At 47.6% G+C, this 22,784-nt stretch overlaps 1 protein-coding gene across 2 annotated transcripts in view; it reads left to right on the top strand.

The window, feature by feature from the left end:
• Positions 1 to 402: 402 nt before the first annotated feature.
• The window catches only part of LOC128889391 (protein O-mannosyl-transferase TMTC2), a 157,842-nt gene continuing 135,460 nt past the window's right edge, over positions 403 to 22,784 (top strand). For both annotated transcript variants that reach the window (XM_054146982.1, XM_054146979.1), the window contains exon 1: positions 403 to 539. In XM_054146982.1, coding sequence (XP_054002957.1) covers positions 454 to 539 — 86 coding nt within the window. In that variant the 5' untranslated portion in view covers positions 403 to 453. The remainder of the gene's footprint in view (positions 540 to 22,784) is intronic.

Below are 22,784 nucleotides of genomic sequence, written 5' to 3'. Positions count from 1 at the left end.
GCGTTCATTCGTACGTCGAATGCCCTTTGGCGTTTCTCATGTATACAACGAACTCTCTCACGGTTTGACATCGTATTTACGTGGTACGAACGACATCCGGCCGCGTAGCCGGTGCACCGTGTTCGCGACGACCTCTCGAAGCATCGAATCGCTCGTCGACGAGCGCTACGGCTCGACGAAGCTGCGGCTGGATTACTGGCTCGTTTCTCGCTACGTGTCACCGACATTCGTCCCGGGCGAGATACATCCGGGCAGGCGTCAGAGCGGCGGTCGCTGGACCGTCCGGCGGACGTCTCGACCGCCGTACGACGAACCGGTGGATCCAGGAGGTGGAGGAGGAGGGGCTGTCGAGGTGGTGGAGGAGGAAGGCCCGCGGACGTGCAACAAGTTAAGAGGCCGCCGCCGCTACCCTCTACATCGCTACCGCCGCCACCGTCCTCGCCACGATGTGACATGGATATCCTAGCTGTAGCCTGCGCCCTCGTCGCCACGGCCCTCTACTGCAACACCCTTCAAGCTGGTTTCGTCTACGATGATCGGTGAGTACCGATGCTAATAACGTATTTCATTGCCGCGAATCGCTGCTCCGAATTTTCGGAGTACGCGATGCGTTGGGTCGTTAACCCGTCAGATCTCACCGTCTCCTGGACCTGCCTCGTGTGGCTTCCTCGATCATTTTCGTATTCGTACATTGTTACAAAAATTCTTCTCGTTTCCAACGAGCACTTTAACATTTTTTTTAGTGAACCGTGTTCAAATCGAGGATTACACGGGATCCCCGTACAGTTTCTGGCTCGGGTTGGCATCGACGCAAAATTAGAATCTCTCGTACTCGAAACACGCGAATTGTTTCGCTCCAATGACGTCGAACGGATATTTTATCGTCGATTTATCAGACTCGTTTGTCTCTCTCCACTTATCCGGACAATTGGCGTTTTCCCCAGTACTCGGCGAACAGTTTTCGTGGGTGGTTGGGGTCGAACGAAAGATTCGCCGACCATCTGCGAGGTCAAACCTACAGCTCACGTGGATGACGCAATATATATCCCGTAGAGTTGCGAGAAAACTATCGGACCGAAAGACTCGAACGGCATTAAGGCTTGCGTGTGTGGGGTTCGGTTTTACGAACACGAGGTTGCCGAATGGCAACGATAATGTCGATATTTATTGCCGCCGAGGCAATAGACAGTAAACGCAGAGTATAACGGCGCAAACACAATGAATAAAGGACAAGTCGCAGCTGGGTAAGCTGATTTACGAGCTACCACGATTTGCTCTGCGACGTCATTTAATCCGATTTCGCCACGGTTTAGTTAATCAGATATTACTAATTACGCGGATGGCAGCGATACTAACAGCAACAGAATGCAAATCATACGCCCGTTGTATCGGCCATTTCCAAAGTGACGTATGAATATGCATAAGAGGATCTAAGACGATATTTTCACCTTTTAGAGTTGACAAAATAACCTCTACGATCGTTGGCTGCGTTCAGTTCCTACTTTTGCGGAAAGCGTGTTTTCGGAGTATCGTTGGAAGTTATCGCGATGAAAGTTACCGTGTTCGATATTTTCACTTCGATACTTTCTGGGAGCGCGATCGGGTCAAGAGTCGCGATACTCGCGAACGTCCAAGTCTCCCGAAGCCTCGATGCATCGCGACGTTTAACTTATTCGTTGATTTCGTAGCGCTCGGAGTTCTAATCACCCGCATCCTCCGTTACTACTCGCGACCCGAAGCGAGTAGATAGGATTCGGCACGCAGGACGCATGCAACGATGGCAGGCCGCCCGCGCCGTACACATAATCCGAAGTTACTCTCGCGATAAGCGTCCTTAATCCGAAGCTCTCGAATTCTATGATACCGAATCCCTTAATTGAGTATCCGGTAATCTCCGGAACATCGTAGTTGCGGATCGATCAGCTGCGAGGTCGGTGTGCTCACCGAGCAGGTACCATTACGTACTTCTGGCGTCATCGATGGGAATCTGTTGCATCGTTATCACGCGCGCGGCCGCGTTTCCCCGTGAACAGGGTGCAACGACCATCACCGATAACTTCCCCCGAACCATTGACAGCGTGCCCCGATAACGCGCCAATTTATTCGTCTGTATTTTCGACGATAAGGTTTCGACCGTAAGAACCGCGCGAATAGTCTTTACCCCCTAGCGATTAGGATCTTCGTCCCGTTGCTATATACCGATACCGGTGTACGGGGTGCTTTGCAAATGGACGCTCGTGGATGCGAATTCTCGTTAAAGGGATACGATCAATTTCCAACAAATTCTGTTGTTCGAACGTGTTTCCATTTTCGATAAACCCCTTCTCTCCCTACTCCCATTTTGGGTTCCGGTTATCGTAAACTTTGTTCTATTTTTTTTTTTTGTACGTGATTGCGTAGGCATTTTGGGACGGTTTATGGCTCGACTTCGCCTCTTGGCCGCTCTTAGTTTGCACAACAATCTGATTGGAACACTATTCGAATTAGACCACCTCCTACACTTGCTTATTTTTAACACCGTGTAGAGACGACAATTCCACCTACGAATAGTGCGCTCCCGGTGTTTAATGGAACGACGATGCGCCGAGTCGATCGTATGAATCAGTTTATTCCGGTAGTCGCGTTAGAGATCAACCGTGCAAGCGTGTTCTAATGGAATTGCGCGTAACGGTTGGCTCGCCGATCAAACGTTTAATCGCCGAATAAATTACCCCGGGCAAGCCTATAGACGATGGCTTGGCCAGCAAAGTGCGCGCAGATGCCCTCCTCCTGTTCGTTTGTGCGAGCCGGGATGCTCTCAGGGGAACCTTAACAGTCAGGTAATAATGAAAAAAGGGACACGCGCATTAAGCCGAGACAATTTTTCATCCATATCCGGCCCATTAGCGACCACCTCGTTCGATGCGACTGCCAACGCTGAAGCGCCCGTGGCGACCATAACCGAGTCGAGTTCAGTTATTAACGAGAGTCCGGCCAAGTTTTACCTTTCGTTTGTTTTGTTTTCACTCTTCTGTCTCAGTTTCCCGCCTGTTCTTCTCGTTGCGCGCCTCGCGTATCGATGAAGAGGGGACGTCTAATTATTTCTACGAAAGAGCGAACACGATCGATTCGCGTAATAAACAAGCGATCCAAATACATTTTCCCTTAACGTAAGACGTTTCGCAGCTATGGAAAGTTTTCGCCAACTCTAAAGAATAATTCATACCTATGTACATACATACGTCTCCTATTTCGAATTCGGTTTCTCAGCCAAATTCATGCCAACCCCCGTCGACGTCAGGCCGCGTGGATATCGATCGCCGCCAGGCCAGGGTGAAAAAATGAAGAAAAGTTTGTATGATAAGTAGGGGATACGAGTTCGGAAGATCCCGTCTGGTTTACTCGGCGCATAGGTTTTTCCTGAGAGTTTACCGTCTCGAGAGTTTATTCTGGCCGCGGTGCGACGCGCCGCGCCATGCTAAAACTCATGGGATAATAAAAGTGCCGTATTTTACTGCGCCGCGTCGACCACAATGCCTTGGCAAAGAATACAGGGCCATATTTATTTGCCGGGGATATTTTTTTTTAGCCGGTCGCAAAGAAACGGATAAAAAGGAGAGCGACGGTAACCGCGCGGAAACGCGAGGAAGAGCCAACGCGACTCGTAGGCGGAAACGGGTGGTAGTTGGAAAAGGTGTCCGCGAGAAGGTGGCTCGGTTCAAGCAAACTTTCGTTACGGTCCGTTCTCTCGTCTAGTCAACGTAATCTCGCGAACTGACGCGTCCCTCCGCATGTATTTGCAGCCGCAGCTGCACAAGGTGCATTTCCGGATCGGAATAAGAAAAAGTATTAAACGATCGAATGGCATTTCAAGCCTTTTTTCAAGAAGAGAGATGATTCGTTTTCGTTGAGTGGTCCGCTCTGTATACAAATATTCTATCGCGACGATTCAGAGGCGGTATATTCGAATGTTTATCGTATCGAGATCATCGCGTATTGTAAAAACGAACGGAAGATGTTGGCGCACGGTAGAGGTTCGGTTTGTTCCGTTGCTGAATAATACCGTGGTGTTCGGTCGCATGAAATGTAAAACGGCGCATTACTGTTTCAGTTCAGCCGCGTACTTTTTCGAAGAGGATGCACGCGCCTTTCCGGGAGTGCGTGTAAATAATTGAGAGACCGCTACAACCGCCTCGTATCTTCGAGTCAAAGCGAACCGGAGGATACGACGCTCCGAGGAGCATCTCGTAGCGTTCACGGCTCGGAACGATGAATACAATCTCTCGTCGTATGAATAATCGAAATCGATTACGGCAACCGTTGTTTTCCGATGCTTTTTTGCCACTCCCCTTCCCCCCTCGTCGATTTACAAAAACGTCTGCTCGCGGCAGCGTCCGTTACGAGAAACGTGTACGCGTACTTTTTTTTTTCCCCATACGTTTCCATAACCTCGTAGTATCGAGAAAATAACAAGCGTGTTTTGTTCCGACGCGCCGGTGATATTTATGTTTCCGTTTAATAACGGAATTAAGCGCGGTTTGTTATTTCACTATATGCAGAATCGTTCCGATACGAGTTCGGAGAAAAGCGTTCGTCGCTGAAGTAGTTGTAAATCTGTAATCGAATCATGCCGGTCAACCCCGAAAGACTTTGTTTCAGATATATTCGCCTGTATCTATCCAAACAACGTGTTTTGTATAAATATTTAAGCCTCCGCGCCATTGAAGCTATTTCAAAGGATAATTTTTACAAATCGACCAGTCTCCAGTCTATAGTACTTTTCCCGCCAATGACAAATTCCGGCAATTTGTCACACGCGTCGCTGCTCTGTTCGATCAGCTTCCACCTATTAAGGGAATACCCGACGATCAACTTTTATCGCATCCAAGGATAGATTTACAATAGCGCACAGGTGTTCTTCGCGATCGCGTCGTAATTATTTGAACGCGTACGCTGTTCGATCAACCGGATGACTCGTCATCGTTTACGTAGAAAATGTTTAAAAACGCGACGCACGCAAAATTCCATATATTTTTCCATTACTAACTTACGATACGGCAAATTGACGTTGTCTATAGATACTTTTGCTATTATATTTAACGTATACACGAAATAGAAAATATTTGTCAGACCAGATAAATATTATGCGGCTCGCGTATTCATTCGCGCCGAACGATCACGATTTTTATATTCGCTGCTTTACTTCGATACATGCGACAGGGTTCCAAAAATAATCGTCATTATCCTTCGCTAAACGTGTTTAGCTATCACGTCAGATGTACATCGGATTAGAGTATATTTGCATTACATAGTTTCTTTGTGTCGATAGACACTAATTAAGGTATCGAGTCGATCGACATTGCCGAGCATATATTAAACGCGATCCGCGGTGACGGGCCGGTGCATATCCACGGAGATAGAGGAATTAATAGGCAGGGTTGAAACAAAGAGAGGATCCCCAGCGTTGTTGAGCACACCCGCGGCCACGTTGGACGTTGGAGCGCGTCATTTGCCCGGGACTGAAATTTTTGCCGTTCTGTCGCCGGGATATCGGTTTATTTATTCGTACACAGCCGGAGCTCTGCTTATGTATGAGCTGGACGAGGCTGTGGCACGAATATACCATCGCGAGGTTGCGCTCCATTCCATGGATGCGCGGTACACACATTCAGCCGACGTGCATTTATCCTGCGAGACCGAACGCTGCGATCGATGCGCTTTATCGCGTCGGAAAGACTGCAACGGAGGGCCGGCAAGAGCCGGAGATAATTTATCGCTCTTGGTCTTGATAGGGCCTTACGGCAGAAATGAAATACACCCCGTTGCTTGATAGAGGCCACGGCCAAAGGTCGGAAAACAATCGAAAACCGTCACGACCTCTTCGTGCCGAGAGAATTTGTTGGACCCAACGAACCGGTGTTCGAAATGATTTCCGGATAGGCCACGGGAACTGCGCGAGTCTCACTTTTTCTACGGAACTTTAAGTCCTCAGGGGCTGTAGCGGTATTTTTGTAAGCTACAGTACGGGCTTAGCAACCCCGAGGTACCCGAGCTAGAGGGGGGCCAGTGGGTCCCCATAGAGATGAGAAGTTATGCATTACAATTTAAAGTGACCAGACACAAATAAGAAGCGCAGAGTTATGATACGATTGTGAAATGTAAACGAGTTGTTAAGAAACTCAATTAGCGTAATAACCGGCGGTTCCGACGCTTTAATAAATACCTGTACCTGTACGTAATTTTAAAGTTGCGATGGACCGTTTCAAGGAACCGAAAACGTCTAATCGCGGACGTTACGAAGCGGAATCGGAGAACAGCCAAGGATCGAGGAGAATCGTGGATTCCTGATACGTGGGAACGAAAGCAGATCTCGAATAAAGATAGGGACACGCGATCCTCGTAAAGTCGCGTGGGTCTGCGTTAAGTTTAACGGCGTTCAAAGTTGGCGCGGATTAGATGGTCCCTAGTAGCAAAGGTCCCTTCCGGACGACTCCGTCCGTTCACGGACTGGAGAGGAAACCGGGAAACCGATTGACGTATCGACGAATGTTCTCCGAGGAACCTTTTCTCTCTGATCTCGAAAATGGTTGGAAACACCACGGTTACTTCCTGTTCTCCTTGGTTCCGCTGGTAAAGACGTTGAATACCCGACCGTACGTGAATATTCTGAAGGCACGCCGTTGCCGGGAACTCGAGCTTCTCTCTATTTCGAAGCAGCGCCTTTCAGATCGCGCCACGTACATACCATTCACTGACCAGCCAATACCGCCAGATTCTCCTTTCGGAACAAACGATGAACCGACGGCGAAATGGATGGAGACTCGCTGCGAGCATCGCTATCCACGTTCCCTTTCAAAAGAACAGTATACAGAGTATTGCATTTTGATAGCAAGATCGCAGGATGGTATACGCGATCTCGTATAGAATGACGAATCCGGCTCGGCACACTTTTCGAATTTGTCCAGCAACGAACAACGAATATCTCGGTTGCGAACTCAATTTGGATTTGTACGTCACAAAGTACTTCGCGGATGGATTAAACGGGACATTTGTTTTTATCGGTACCACTTGGCTCTAATTAAGCGAAGCTTGCGACCTGCGCGGGCTTTCTATGCCGAATATGCGACGCGTGCAACGTTTTAGTCGAGAAACTCCGGGGACTAGGACGCGCGAGTGGGCGCTGCTTCACTCGAGGCCCGCATGAAATCAGTGAAATCGGTGAACCGATGCGCCGACAGTCCAGCAATTATACTGCGACCGTTGCGTGGCTAATTGGCCACGGTTCATTTGCGCACCATCGCCTAATGTAAGAACTCGCTCTGGTAAACTTTTCTGCTTCAATTAGGGCAATTAGAATCATTAGGACGAATCCATTGAATTCGGTTACTGTTACTCATGGGGTGGGTCTTGAATCAGATGTTTAAAAAAACGTAGTACAAAAGACCAACACGCGTATAGTCTATGAACGCGTTTTCCAACAAAGAATTTGCACGGTATCAATGCGTAGCTGTGCGATAGAGATGTTGAACGACGTATGGCAAACTAAAATAATACGTAGATTCGAGTTGAAAAGCTCGGCGTTCTACGCATACGGCAGTCCGATAGATTCGAGTCTTTTCATACGTTATCGCATTGTCGAAACTGCGAGTGCGTTGGCCTCGCACCGAAAATACGTAAATTATTAAATTCCCGGGAAAAAAAGATCGAGGAAAAATATTGGATTCTTCATCGGCGCTCGCACAATCGAATATTTTACGCGACTTCGTGTGAAACGATGATATAATCGAACCGAAAGGCTGACGCCAGGTGGTATCGCTCCCTCAGCCTCTCTTTCCCGTTCTTTTTTTTTCCGTGAAATCAGCGCCCGCTCGAATTGGAACGAATCGACGGGAGACACGCAGCGCCATTTTTATGCTCGTTTCCTGGGTCACCCGTCGCGGCACCGCGAAAACAGTAACGGGACGAAGCAATTTCGAACGGGCTCCCGTGCGTGGCGGTAATGAATTCAGCCGTGCGATTTATTAATCTATAAATCTGGCGCGTTCGCTCAAAAGCCTTCCATAGGGATCGTGTTTCGCAAATTTCATTGTTACTACGGAGAGTACGTCTTCATCGATAAAGCGTAACATCGCTCAGAATTACGACTAATAACGATTTATTGTATTCTCTCTAGGTAGGGAATTTGAACAATTTATCGTCGAACTTTTACAATAACTTTTCGAAAAGTTAAATCATTTTTGCGACGGACAACCAGAAATTACGAATAAAACACGTTTAACGACCAACGCAAGACTGACTTTCGGATCTCGACTGTTTATTCTTGCGAGTCTCTTCTTTTTTCTTAAAATGAAAGCGCAATTCTCGTCGAATTGGAAAGGTTGCTTCCATTGAGACAACGCAGAGAATTATTTTCAGGCGTTGGCAACGAAATCGTAGAAGGGATTTTCGTGCTGCAAGGTAGGCACCTCCCTGGATAAAGAGCGAATTCTTTCTTATCGCCACGCGGCAGCGAGCATCCTGCTCGAAACAACAATGTTTCGTTGTTCAGCCGGCAACAAAACGTTGACTCTGTCCCGTTCTCTTTCTCTTGAACTTCCTTTCGCCTTTATTGTTCCTCTTAGATCTTCTCTGCTGTTGCTTCGTCTCTTGTTCGCCCTTTATCCCCACTTTCTCTTTCTCTCTCTCTCTCTTTCTCTCGCTCAGTTTCTACAAAGTCTCGCGAACCGTTTCGCTCGAGTCCCTTGTAAAACTGGTACGTCGAGCAGTTTCGGGAGACGATGGTGGTAATAGCTGGAGGAGAAAGAGAAAGAGAAAGAGGAGGTAGAGGGTAGGGGGATGGATTTCGAATAGAGAAGCAAGGTGTGGCGAGGGTAGCGGAGTCGGCGATGGGCGGAAGGAAGTCAAGCGAAATAGCAAATCCTCAAACAAACTAGTGGAGTCTTTGCGAATCGAGCGAGCTTAGCAGTGGATTATCTTTGCCGTATATAGCCCGACGTCGAGCTTTCCCGGGTGTTCGATACCAAAGAGCCCGAAATCGTGTTTCGTCGGTTTATGTTGTTCAGTCGGCCGATATTGTCGAAGTAGAGTCACGGGCGCATAAACCCGGCGACCGTATCGCACCTACGTAAACTCGCGTTTGTTAGACGCGCATGAAAGCTCGCGGAAGGGAACTCAACTGGGTTAAGAAGTTTCGTTTCTTGCGATTGAGACTTCGCATCGCATAAATCTTCCAAGGTTTCAGCCACGGTTCGCGTTAGAGACGAAACGGGACTATTACGGGAACTTATCGGCGACGGGGCCGTTTCGAAGGTTGTCGGTTCATCGTGATTCTGTAACCGTGAACTTTAACGGTCGTTTCACGTATGTATACAAAAATACGCAAAGTTAACGAAATAACAAAAACTTTCATAAAATACTGCAAGTTTTCGTCTTTTTTAATTCTCTTCTAACGCTGACGTTTAATAATTACATGCGAACGAGCCATTATTTCAATTATAACTTTGATCAATATTTCTCTTTCATTAAGTACACCCCAAAAGAAAAATTTCATATCGCGTTTTAAACCGGCGTTACGTAAGCTACGCGAGTACGACGAAGCAGCAAACTCGGTTGGCACGCTAAGCGGATCGCGAAAGCTGAGACCAGAGACGAACACTCCATGGAACGTTGTAGCTCATGAATAATTTCTAGTAATTAGGGAGACAGTCTCGGCTTCCACATTGTACGGTCGCTGCGAAAGTTAGGTTGCCGGGGCTAAAACTAGCGACAGGGTTTTGTGCACTCCTTAAGTTTACGCGCTATCACGTTTTAAGCCGCACTTTTTTCACGACACTGGTCATCCCGAGTCTTTGTTGAGCCCGTATCGCGGCAATTTTAACGTATTTATCAAAAAAGGGATTATTGATCGGTAAAAGTAATTGAAATTAATTAAGGTAAATATACGAAGAGTGTGTTGTTCGCAAGTCCCAAACGCAGAGACTTGGAAACCACCGCGATAAAGAGTTAAGTTTCGAGGAGAACACGCGACGCAACATCGGGTCGCTTTTAAATTCTGCGATATTCGCGAGAGCTCGCTTCGTCGGACAAACACGTACCTCGTTTGAATGAAAACAACAACGATGCGTGAAACTTTAATGCCTGCGTGCGTCAGATTCATTGGATTTCACCCGTCGACCGGCGAAAGCGAAAGGAATCGATCGACGTCCATAAATAGCAAAACTGCAATGTCCCGGTGTCGTTCGTCACGAGGTCATCCGATTCGGAATTGGTTTGCTAATAATTGACTAAAATTTTCGCCGATGCGTCGTACGTATCTACAGGTCGAGAAAGTACCCGCGAGACTCCAAGCCGGAATCGCTTTCCGTTGGTTGCACAACAAAAAATTATGAATAAATTCATTCTATAATAGTTTCCGAGTCTTGATACTTATCTACTACTACGCGCGTCTGACCATTACTCGTTCTTTCTATTCGCGACGGTGTTCGCAAGTACAGCGTTTATCCAAGTGAAAACAGCGAGCATTAGTCAGACGCGGTAGCAGAGTCGTACTTAACGACGCGCTTATCGATTTCTACGATCGATATTCGATCTCCACGGTTGAAATTCTGGACAGTCTAAGCACGCCGCGGCTAAAGGTTGAAAAATGAACAGCTCGAAAGTTGAAAGAATCGCGAAGAAGCACGCGACTTGTTTGAAAATTCACATAAAAGAAGATGCTATCGGTCCAAAACGGACGTATCGAGTTTCGTCGGTTAACCGTCCACCGCTCGAGCGTTAAAGGAAAAAGTCACGTCCGTATGATCTCTGCTCGCCTCTGAAACTTCCGCTCGGTGTACACTCGTTGTCTATGCTCGCGGTGGCATCATACTTTAAACTTGGAAAATCCTGAACCACCTCGCCCGGGTCTCTGAATTCGGGTTTCTGAAAATCGGAAAAGTAGAGTCCACGACACCTCGAGCTCTGGATCCGTGCATCTCGCGGCATTGAGAGGTCCTGTTGGACGTACGCGGGGCAATTTCGTCGCGTTACGACTCGCTCTTTCCGCAAACGACAGACTGCTAGCGCGGTGTGAAACGTCGCGCAAAAGTGGAGCGCGGATAATGGAGGTCCTTTCCCGTCGTCGTTCCCGCTTCACTTACGACCGAGACACTCGGTGGATGCGAAATCGATGCCGAGGCCGGGACGTGTTGGAGCAAAAAGCGGCACAGTGCCACGTTATAACCCCCCGAAGTATCAGGGAGTCGACGAAGCGGGGCTGCAGTCGCTGCGAGCATTACGGACGATATAGCAGGTGTTTGTAGACGTTTCGACGCGAGCTCGAAGCGTGTACACCGAAGTAAAACCGGCGTCTTGCTCGTTCGCGCTTTTTCCTCCCTTCTGCTTAGTCGGATAAGCGACCGGAACGCCCTTCGAGGTCGTCGAAATGGGAAGATACGGGAATAGCCAGTTTCTTATCGGGGCAAACATCATCCTTGAAGATTCTTTGCTCGTTGTTTCTGTCAAGAGCCGATCGTTTCTGCCTGCTTCCGCTTCCATGGACGGCTTAACGTTCGCGTAAATTCTGCAGCGCGCTGCCTGGTAAAATTCTGCCTCTAGATAGGACCGGAACGACGCGACGGAAATTCGATAAACAGAAGCGTAGTTCTTAAACGAACGCTGATCTCTCGTGGCGAGAAACGTGCGGAACGAGTTTCTCGTACGGATAATTAAATAGTTTTACGTCTTTGCCGAGCGCCCAAAAATCTGTCGCGTAACGAACGAATCACGTTCCTGCGAACGATAATAAGCGGGATCCGTTTTCGGGCTGGTCGTATCGACGCACGTTTATCCGATTTGATTTCCACAATTTCCTGGGGAGCCGCCGGATTGTCATGCGGAACGCAAATCGGGCTATAATTTAGAGCGTGCGTCGAAGAGAGCGAGAAAGACGGGCGAATCGGCCCGCTACAGGGAATGAGGGGGGAGGGGGACGGATGCGAACAGGCGAGGGAAAGAGATATAGCGAGGGACGACAGTGCGAGAGGGTGGAAAGTGGGAAGCGGTAGAGCGGAAAATAATGCAGCGTGCAGAATTACAAATTACACGCTACAGGAGCACTAGGACCCTCCCAGTAGTGGTGGATGAGGAGAGTGGGGGCACCCCGTTCGTTCCGTTGATTACACAAACAACATTCGTCGTCCCGCACAGGGAGGAGAGCGAGGGAACGGGTTGCCCGGGAATAAGGGATGAGAACCGCGAGCGGGGCGGGGTACCAAACGTAGAGTCGTTACAAAGCTGGCTATTAATCTTTATTACAAACAATCCTCCGCGTTAATTCCGTGTAATTTGCCGCCAGTCATGCTCCGCGACATCCTTTGCCTACGGGACGTCGTCTGCGCGTTGCTTTCTCGCGGACCGCGAAACGTTTTCGATTTAATCGCGTTTCTCTCCCGGGGAATCGCCCGCCGTTTCTCCATAAACTGTAACGGTTCGTGTGGGAGAACGGTTGATGATAGATATAAACAACGTTAAATATCGGTACCGCAGGGCTCGCCAAATTTTACGATCCGAATGCTTCGGCGCGCGGTTCGATCTTCCGTGAAAAGGGCACGGAAATTTTACGAGTACCATTACTGCTGCTTTATGCTTTCATAACTCGCCACCATTACGTTCCTCCACGCTTGTTTCATTTTTTTATTATTATTTTTTTGTTTTTTTTTTTTTTTTGATCATTTGACGTTTGTCACAATGGACTCGACGGCGCATGAACCGCTCGCAGAAGTTTACACACCGAAAATTCGTTCCCGGTTCGCGGAGTGCCGCAAAACTGTTGACGTTCACGATTACCATCGACCCGAGGGAGCAAACACGTCGCGGTCACGGGGACGATTTGATCCCTTACCGTGATCGAGCGTCAAAGGGCCGCGTCTCTGCGCATTTAAATCTCTTACGTCGTCGCGAGTTAACGAAGTTTCCGATAGCAAACTTCATCAACGCCGAGCGGCTATCGGATATCTCGTCGATCGTTTAAGGAGTTCCTCGCTGAAAGCAACGCGACGCCGTCTTAGCCTGCTGCGCGATAAAAAGTTGCCTCGGGTGTCCAGATGATGCGCGCAAAGGACGTCGACGACGGATTCTCTGCTTGTAAATCTCCGTTCTCATTTATTCGCGCTCGTACGTCGGCTTCCGCAACTCGGTGCATCGCGTTCCCGCGCGAGGATACGTTTCTCGGTCTTTGTCCAGTCTCGGTCAACGCGACACGACTAATTCGAATTCTCTGCGTACCGCGAGCGTGCGCACGCCCGTACGTAGTTTCATATTCCGTCGTCACGGGGGATCTTCGTAAAAACTTGTCGCCTTGACGCCGGCTTGCCTTGGCGTTGGTATTAATAATGTAATCGTCCAAAGGAAGGAGGGGGTGGGAGGCCGAGAATTAGAAACGGTGTCACGTCGTCGAGCAGCGGCGGCCGGTAAAGACGTCGGCGCGGGCGTCGCAGCGTCGACAGAGGAGGCGAAGATAATTAAACCACGGCCTTCCCTTCCAGGGCGTCGTCGACGTCTCGGTTACCTGGCCGTTATCGTGCTCGGAATGAGAATCTTAAACGGGAAGGGGTGCTTCGCGACGCTTACAGTCGCGACCAGAAGAGGCTGACGTTAATAACGTTGGAGGGCCGAGAATTGCGGTTTCTTTAGAATTTTTTTTTATGAAAAGGGCAATTGGTCCAAGATGAAACTTAAAGTAATACGTTCCCGAGCTTGTTTTCTTTTAATTGGTTTCCTCTCGAGATAGTTGTCGGCGAACAAACCAAATTCCGAAGAACGTCTTTTCCAGCCAAAGACAGCCACGCTCCTCTTGACTCTCGTGCCGTCCTAACGTGCTCCTAACGGTCATCCGTGCTTTGTCTCGCAAGAGTGAAACAGTATCCGGAGATTTTGTCTCGCGTAGCATCGTGTGTTGTCAATGCCACGCGAAACGTAGATAATCGATCGTCGCTGACCAGGTTATAATTTAATTGGCAATTTAATTACAAGCCACCTTGTGTAATAATGACGTGTAGTTGGGTGGGATGCGATGGGCGTGTCTTCTCGCTTACAAAGGCTTTTATAAACGAGAATTACCCCGGTTCCGGCTAGTGAACTTTGGCGCGGGCAACGGTTCCAATTAGTCGCGTTTGTGCCCTCGATCTTTCGATATCATTGATGGCTCGTCGTCCACCGATTGTCCCGCGAAATTGCTTCGTTGCGAACGTGTCCAGCCACCTGGCGAGCGAAGTTGCCTCTTCGTTAACGGATTCGCGCGGAGTTCTGACGAAAGTCGCGAACGAGCGACGCTTTAATGAATTAGTCGTACGATGGAAGATTTCACAGTTAAACGTAATGCAAAGCCGCGTCACTTTGTGCTCATGCCAGCACTTTCCATATACCTATGCATTCTAAATACGTTTTTAATCAGATTTTATCGTATCCTTTTAAAGTCCATTTACAAAATACATCTTTATACTCAATTTTCGTAAAAGTAACGATGACGTTTAACGTCGTCCGAGATTGATTACTTTGATAAAATTCCGCCTGTCTCCGCTCAAATCTGATATTAATGAAATCATTGTACTGCACTGCGAGAGATACGTGAAAACAGACGAGATCGTTGTTGCGACTTGAAACGCGCGTAATTGGCACTCATGGGCTGCGCGATTATCAAATAGATGGACGCTAAGCATCAGACTATATAAAATTACGCGCTCGCGCCCCACCGCCGCGGCAATTTCGAGAAAACGATGCCATTATCATTAATGTTTTACCGCGATCACCGTTGTTCACCGCAAAGTGCTCGTTTCTGTAATAATTATTATCATCCCATTTGCGACGTTACGAGCGCTACAGGAGTACTCGCCCCCGCGGACGACCTTCCCGACCGAAAACCGTAAGCGCACCCCTACGCTACGAGCGCAACATGGAAAAGTATTTACGAGCCGCTTATGAAAATTAACAATCGCGGAATCTCCCCTATACGGTGGCACCTACCAATTCGATTGCGCGCGGGAAGTGATCGTTCTACGAACGTGCGAATGATCGTTAATCCTTCCGCGAGCCAAAAGTTTACAATTTCGACGCTGATCCAGTCGTCGACGCTTTCGACGTGATATATTGTTAATTGTATCGTTAACGGTTCGGTTGGAACACGACGCATTTCATTTTTACCAAACTTACTCACGGATAAATCGGCGATGCTGCGAGAACACGTTCGCACGCGTAACAAGGATAACCGTATGTGCGATACGACGTTGCGCGTAATATTATAGAATAATTTGGCAAACATGTTGGCGGTTTAGCGGCATTATCATTTTAGCGTAATTACCATTCTGTAATTACTGGCGGAATTCATCACGGAGCACCGAAATGTTTGTACCGTTACGCGTACCATGCTATTTAGTTAGCCTTGTCACGCGTGTAAAAACGACAACGTTGAATGGTCAATTTTCCGATGCAAAGGTCCAGCTTATGCTTTCTGAAGATTTCGTCCAACAACGACATCGATCATTTTAATTTCGTTTCACCGGAATCGGTCAATTACATCTGTTTTGCTACGAATCAAGTCTGACTTTCAACGCGTGCCATCCAAGCACCGCTGAAATCCGTATTCAAAGAAGTATGTTTAATAATGATTCATAGTACACGGAGCAGGAGGGGTAGTTGGTGCGTGCAACATTCGTCTTTATTATCCTCGAAATTTTCCTCGACGTTCCGGCCTCGAGAGATGTAACGCGTAACGCTCGGAGAGAGGATATTGCGCGCTCGGTACAAATAAGAGACGGAAAATGGAAGAATGAATCGCGGCTCGAGCCCCGAATCCCGAGGTAATTTTTCCGCAGTGCGCCTCTTCGTCGAATTCAACGCTTAAGACGTCGCGCCATTGTTACGAGTCGAGCGACTTTAGCCGCGACGTTTCTCGTTTCGCTTTCGTAGTCGAAAGACGACGGGGTCGTTCCATGCCAAATCGATCGCTTTCGCGCTTATTGTCACAGATTTCCGTGGAATAGAAACGGACGATTCGAGTCATCGTTTTCCTACTTTCCACTGTGTTTAACGAACACGAAATTTTGCAATTTTCGAATCCACGAAAATTTGGAAACTCGGATCCGAAAAAGTGGTCGATTCGGCGCGAAATGACCCGCTGAGGAAATGGTTGTCTGTTCTGGCACGCGGTTTCCGGGCCCGAGAAATTACGCTAGCCGCGATAGTGAAATACACGCCGGAGGGTTTCGCAGATTCGGTCTGGGAAGAGGAACGAGAGGAACGCGCGCTCGAGACGCTTGCAGACGTCAGAGGGATGAGGGCGTAACGATTTATAGCGCCCTAAGACTGCCGCTGCTTTATGAGGACCTTAATGTTTGCACCGTAAATTGGGTGGCTTAGGACAGCGGGGCAACCCGAAAACAGTAAAGTGGAGATCCCTTTGGCGTGACTGGCATTCGTACGTCGCTCTGGAATAATTTCCTTCGAAAAAAAAACAAAAAATTTCCACCCGGCTCCGGAGAATAAGGGTCTCCCGGTTCGTTTGCTCGCCACTAAATAACGTGCCTTGCAAGGCACGCGCGCAAAGTGGCCGACGTGTTTGCGGAGTAGGCGCGATTTACGGGACCGGTGCTCTTTTGCACTTTTTCTTTCTTCCTTTTCCTCTAATTGCGAACGTTCGAGCTTGAAAACGCACCTTGAACGCTTACACGAGCAATTCCCCTACGAATTCATTTTTCCTTCGCGATAGGAAAGTGATCAAGGTCGTTACCTTGGGTTAGAGGTACGAACGAGGTGAACGAATTATCTAATTACTAATGCCCTATTTAATTAATGTTCCTGCAACGCGAACTCGACGCGGATCGAATCCTCGAATGAATAAATATTACGTTAAGGAGAGAAGAACTAGCGTAGCGAGTTGAATTTGTTTGCCTCAAATGAGAATTTTGCTCGTTCGTGCGCGAAACACGACGTTGAATTTATAAGTGACGACAAAAGGGAGTCGTTTGTTGTACGTCGAGTGGACAAAAACGGCCGAGGGATGATTATTAAATATTTACGTTCTTAAAAATGTTTACCAGTGTCGTTGTGGTACTTGAGCGTTTTCCACGCGTTGAACAATGCAAACAAGATGCATCCGACCGATGAGAGGAGACTCGAGTCAGGGTCGAGCACACGAGGAAGAACGACCCTCGTGGCTCGATGAAAAGCCTCTTCTCGAGTCCTCATAATTGAGACAATGAGTGGCGCTCGATAACTAAGCGTCGCACTGGCTAGCACGTTACCAGCCGCCGCCGTTGCTCGACTCTCTCTGAATTCCGACAGGGGAGACAGCTTTCACGAAAGTGTCGACTTATTATTTTCATCCCTTAACGCCCGGCCAAATATTTGCGTAGCAGCGCGAGTCTTAAAGATAGAGACGGGAAGAGGAACGCGCGCGCTGGATATCAGGTGAACTTTGACGAAGAGAAATGAGGAGAACGTGCGTATTCAACGAAGAGGTATTCGAGAATGAAGCAGTGAATGGCAAAACACTCGAGATATTAATATAATCTTCCTCGCTATGTCTCCGTAATACGACTTTCAGACGTATTTCCATTCTGGGAATTGCATTACCATTGGCTACCATTCTAGAATGATATCGTTTCCCAACTAAGATGTTTCGTTATAGATTTACATAGGACCGTTCGTCGTCGTTCGTGTATTTCGTCGCCGAGTACGCGTTAATACGCCCCGTGCCCAAGGTTAAACCTTTAAATTTATGAAATTTTTCGCGTACAGCAACAACGATGCAGCTGTTTACCCGTGCTTGTCTGTACGTAGCTAGTTAAATTCTGCGCGCGTTACGTAATGAAATTCGCGAATGATTTACAAGCGTCGCGTAAAAAGGGGCGAACTCGCGCGTCGTTTCACCCGGGGGTTTTATAATACTTCTTCCGCGAAGAGAGCGGAGAGCGGCAGGGGTGGAAGTGGAAAGGGAGACGTATTAAATGTTCACGAACCAGTTCGACGAACAAAACTGTACGCCAGAACGCCCTGGGACGATGGAAGAAGGTCGTTAAGGTAATACAAGGCTGCATAAAATTGGTCGGGAAAAATGTTCGCGTCGAGGGCGAGATAACACGGAAGAGGTCCATACAGGTCTGCAATTTACCGTGAATCGAGAACGCCCGTTACTCTTCACCGGTTGCGGCCTCCCGCCGAATCCAAAAGTCAAGGGATCGTATTTGCAATGTAAATTCGGTCCGATTCGCAAACAAAGGTGCCCAGCCCCGGAAACTGCAGCTAGATCTAGCAGTTCGCGCGATGCTATATCAAGCAAATGTATAAATATTCGCGGTCTGCCGGATGGATCTCTGCGGGGTAGAAGAACCAGCCCTGGGAACTAACCAATCAACGCGAACGATCGAAACGTTTTATACTCTTCGTGTTTTCTTATCTTTTTGATTACGGATTGCCAGAACGCTTTCGAGCGCGTGGGGGTTATTCGAAAAGTTTCGAGGATCGATGAAAACTGTTCGTTGAAAGATCTTTTACGAGAGTTACGATTCAGTAAGTCGAATTGATTTCAAGGCGAAGCTATCTTCGGATGTCCGGGCGATTCGTCGCTTCATAAACAATTGCTTCTAACAGAATCTAACAGCGACGGAGACGCGTCCTTTCTCGTTAAATCGCAAATTGTGTACACTTAGTGGCAATCACGGGCTATTTTCGGCCATCGTCCAGCTCAATTATCGGGAATCGCGAAAGGCGATATACAATATCGCTTAAATAAATCATCGATCCATCGATTAACGCTTTCGGGGCTGAATAATTCAACACTTTTAGCGATTGATGATAGTCTCGTTAATTTCTCATTATCGGCGTTCGTGCGATCTCGCGCGCCCGAAAATATCGTATCGCTCGATGGTATTTAGGAGATTATTAAGAACGAGTGGCATCGTTATTAATCTTATTATCTCTTGAATCCGATGAAACTTCATTTTGCATAGTTTTAAAAACTGATGTTACAATTTACTTTATTCCAGCTGTAAATTATGCCACTATCTTAAAAACGTTGAGACCCATCGTATTAACGGATCAGAATCAGAGCCGGTAATAAGGGCGACGCGCTGGGTTTCGTAATAGGGGTCGTGTAAGCACCACGGAAAAATGGAAAATCTAAGACGATATCAGTTTAATGTCCAGACCAAATGGCGACTTCTGTCTCGTTTTCTCTCGACGAGTGAAAAAGGGTAGCGACGATGGGGTTGGGGTCTCGAAGGGGTGGCGAGCCGCGTTATAACAAGACGGTGCGCTGCTACTGGCACCCTTCCTACACCGATTCACTCACCGGATAGTTACGTATTAGTGAGTGTTATGAAACGATTTAATAAACGGGTCTGCCCGGTGCGAGAGTGAAACGGGCTAGATGAGGGTGGAAACGGACGAGAAAAATCTAATCGTATATATCAGCGTTGCGCCCGGTAACGAGGGACCATTTCGTTCCGAGCGAATGCGTTCATTTTACGCTTCTTCTTACCCCTTCTATCTGCAGATAACGCCTTTAAGGAATCCCATATGAGCTCGTTTCGCGATCAGCTCGCGAGCCAAGTGGCCGCGTAACTGGATCCGAAGAACTCGAGCGCGTACAAGAACGTGCTAAGTATATTACAATAGCACGTCGTTCCGTGAATACGCAAATTCTATTCCGCCGCCCAGGTACCGTGTATCGAGTAGCTACGTAACGACGCCGATAAACATTTCAAAAGCAACCTCGGTATCTATTCGAGCGAGTGAACACGGGATTTGATTCCGTTTAGCAGATATTCAAAATGTTTCCAAACAAACGAGTTGTTGCCGGCGTTAACCGGAAGGAGCGCGATACAAGAAGGCCGCACCGCGATCGGTTGTCGATTATCGGTAGATATTCCTCTCGATCCTCTTCGCGGAAGCCTGATTACACGGTCGACGATCAGTTTTTATGATTTCCTCGTCGTCCTTGCAAATCGAGATAAAGGAGCGATTGTGGCCGCGTCGCGGCGGATAAAAGCGTCGGAAAGCATTCGAGGAGTCCTCCAACGAGCCACAGGCGGAGAGAAGGTGCCTCTCAAAGGATAAAATGACGTTTACGTAGGAAAAAGAAGCGCGATGGAGAGGGTCGCGCGCGCAGTACATATTCGCGTCGCGTCGTTTGCGGATCTCTCATCGACGCGGGAACCGAAGTACGTTAACGCGGATCGTGCCGAGAGAATGTTTTCATCCCTTTATCTTAGCCAATTCTAGCAAACATTGGATTCCTTTATCGTATTTTATATTCATACGTATATACATAAATAGCAGGATCCAAACGTGTCGCGTTTCGCGAATATATCTCGATGCAAGTAGATAAGGCGTGGTATGGTCAGACGTAGCGCCAAGTGGTACCGAATCCCACGCGACGCCCAACAAATTTTCTTTCTCTGAATAATTCTCTTTCAAACACATGTTTATTTTGTTCTTAAAATATTTGGCAATACAAACAAAAAATGCAGAATATAAAAAATCGTAAAATTAGTGCAAACTTCATTTTTCTTCATGCTGTCTCCGTCGAATCGACATCGTCGGGTTTTCTAGCGATTGAAGCTGTCTCCTTATTACACCACGGAAAAAAGGAATATTTTAAATCCGTGATTATGTTTTAACCTAAAAACCATAAAGAAATGGAGCTGCCTTCTTATTGCAGCACAGCCCTCAATTCCCAATCGATACACAGACACTTCGTCCCGACGTGGTTCGTTAACGGACACCGGTGGATAAAGAGCTCGACGATTGAAAGGGAAATTGGAGACGGATCCGACGAAAACCTATCACTCGAGAACGCCCTCGCATCCGATGAGAGATCGAGCCGACTGGATCAAAGGCGAATGTTTGCCTTCGGGGTAGGTACGGGGATCGTGGCTAACGGTAGGACATTTGCCTAGGATCTACATTACGCAGCTGTAAAAACTCATGAAACGGAAACCATTGATAAATCGTGCACCCCATCGTATTACGAATGTTTACATTTCAAAAGAGACCGGGGGAACGGATGGTGTAACGAGAGATTGTCTCGACAATTCGTCGACGAATGCAGCGGGTTGATACGATGGGTTACGTAGCTCGAGCTTTGTCAAATCGAGCGGGAATCTGTGGAAGCATCTATGTCCTTCTAGTGACGTCACTCGCAAACGTACAATGTTTAGAAAAAGCAGTTGACCGATATAGATAAAAAGACAGCGAAGGAGAGGAATCGAATACGGTCTAAGAAATGTTGATAATTTCGAAATTTGGCAACATGTATTCGTCGACGTTCAAGTCGGTGTGCACGGAGTTCAAAGGATAGTACAATGTTTACTAAAAGCAGACGACTGATTGTGAGATAGATAGAGGATCGGCGTATCGAAGCGAGCACACACGTTCCCCGTCGAGGCATGCCACTTGTGGGTCTCTCGTGCAAACCCTTCCCACGGTCCTACGTACTTTGCCAGCTACTCTATATTCCGTTCGACGAGCGTTACCGTTAGCCTGTCTCGTGCGAGCACTCGCACCTCGGCACCTGTAACACCATCCCCAAGCATTTCCGGTTGCTCCTTCCTCCACAACCGCCTCTTCCTTTTACGTCCACCAGATAGTCTGCTGACTATCTCTGCCTCGGCTCTGCTCTACTCTCTCCTCGCGTCTTCGTCGTCGTTGTCGCGCTTCCTTCTCCTTGCACCTCTACACCCTCGCCCCCTTGTCGCCTCGATCTATACTCCTTTGCATGCCAGCGCTGAGCATACGTTGCACGCCCTGACGACGTATACTTACCAGAAACCAGAGATGGACAAAATTTGATTCGAATAATGCACGACGAATAAACACACGCATTTCGACACTTTGATCCTCGTTTGTTCGCTATGAAACATTTTATTCTACAGTTTAAATTTGAATCGAGTTCATCTTCTAATTCTAAACTGGGTTGGTAAGATAGATAATCTCGAAGATCTCCATCGATCGAATTTTAAAGATAAATAACGCGACTAATGGAAAACTTCTGTTTTCTAAAGTGCTCCTTTCGGATATGCAATTATTTATTAATCGCATTCCAATGATCAGGTAGCATTCGAGTCGTTATTGACGCATTGAAAATTCCACATCGCGCCTTACTCGCGAAGGGGATTTTTACGTAAGGGTAGCGCACGAAATTTTGATCGATCTCTAGAAACAGGTTGCGCAGACCGCAAGGAACGGTCTGAGTAATTTCGCACCGTTTCACTGGAACGATGTGGCTCGGTCGCGCCTCTGAATAATGTGCTGGCGCATTTCAGGGAAACTGTGGCAGCCTCGACGCATTCGTCTCGTCTGGCTAGCTATCTTGATGTCTTGCCGCGTAATTTTACTTTCCCAGCTGTTGTTGAATCCAATGGCTAGGATGTATTATTATCCCTCGAAATTCGAGCATTTTCTCTCCCGATTTTTGCACCTGCGGAAATGCAAAAATGTAAAACAAATGTACGTTTACATTCGATACGGTGATTCTGCGCGTAGAAAGATTCTATAGGAGTATACGCTAAAATTTATATAGAGTAGCCGTGTACTTTGGTTAGAAGTTTCAACTATTAAAAGCGAAAAAATCTGTGCTACGTTCTAAACTAATATCGGAAACCTTTCTCAACGACGTTACCGGCCTTTTTAAAGTTGCGACCGTATATTAAGAAGTTTCTCTTTTAACAGCGTGCTCGGGTCAATTCTGCGGTCAAGTGTCGCATTCGCGTGCGTTTGTGTTCGCCGAGTTTTTCATATTTTCTCCTCCATTTCCGTTGCTCTCCTTTCAC

Source organism: Hylaeus anthracinus, unplaced genomic scaffold (genome assembly GCF_026225885.1).
Source record: "Hylaeus anthracinus isolate JK02 unplaced genomic scaffold, UHH_iyHylAnth1.0_haploid 11997, whole genome shotgun sequence".
In the NCBI taxonomy this organism is placed as follows: domain Eukaryota; kingdom Metazoa; phylum Arthropoda; class Insecta; order Hymenoptera; family Colletidae; genus Hylaeus; species Hylaeus anthracinus.
The sequence above is the reverse complement of the archived record's forward strand: the minus strand, read 5'-3'. Positions and strand labels throughout refer to the sequence as shown.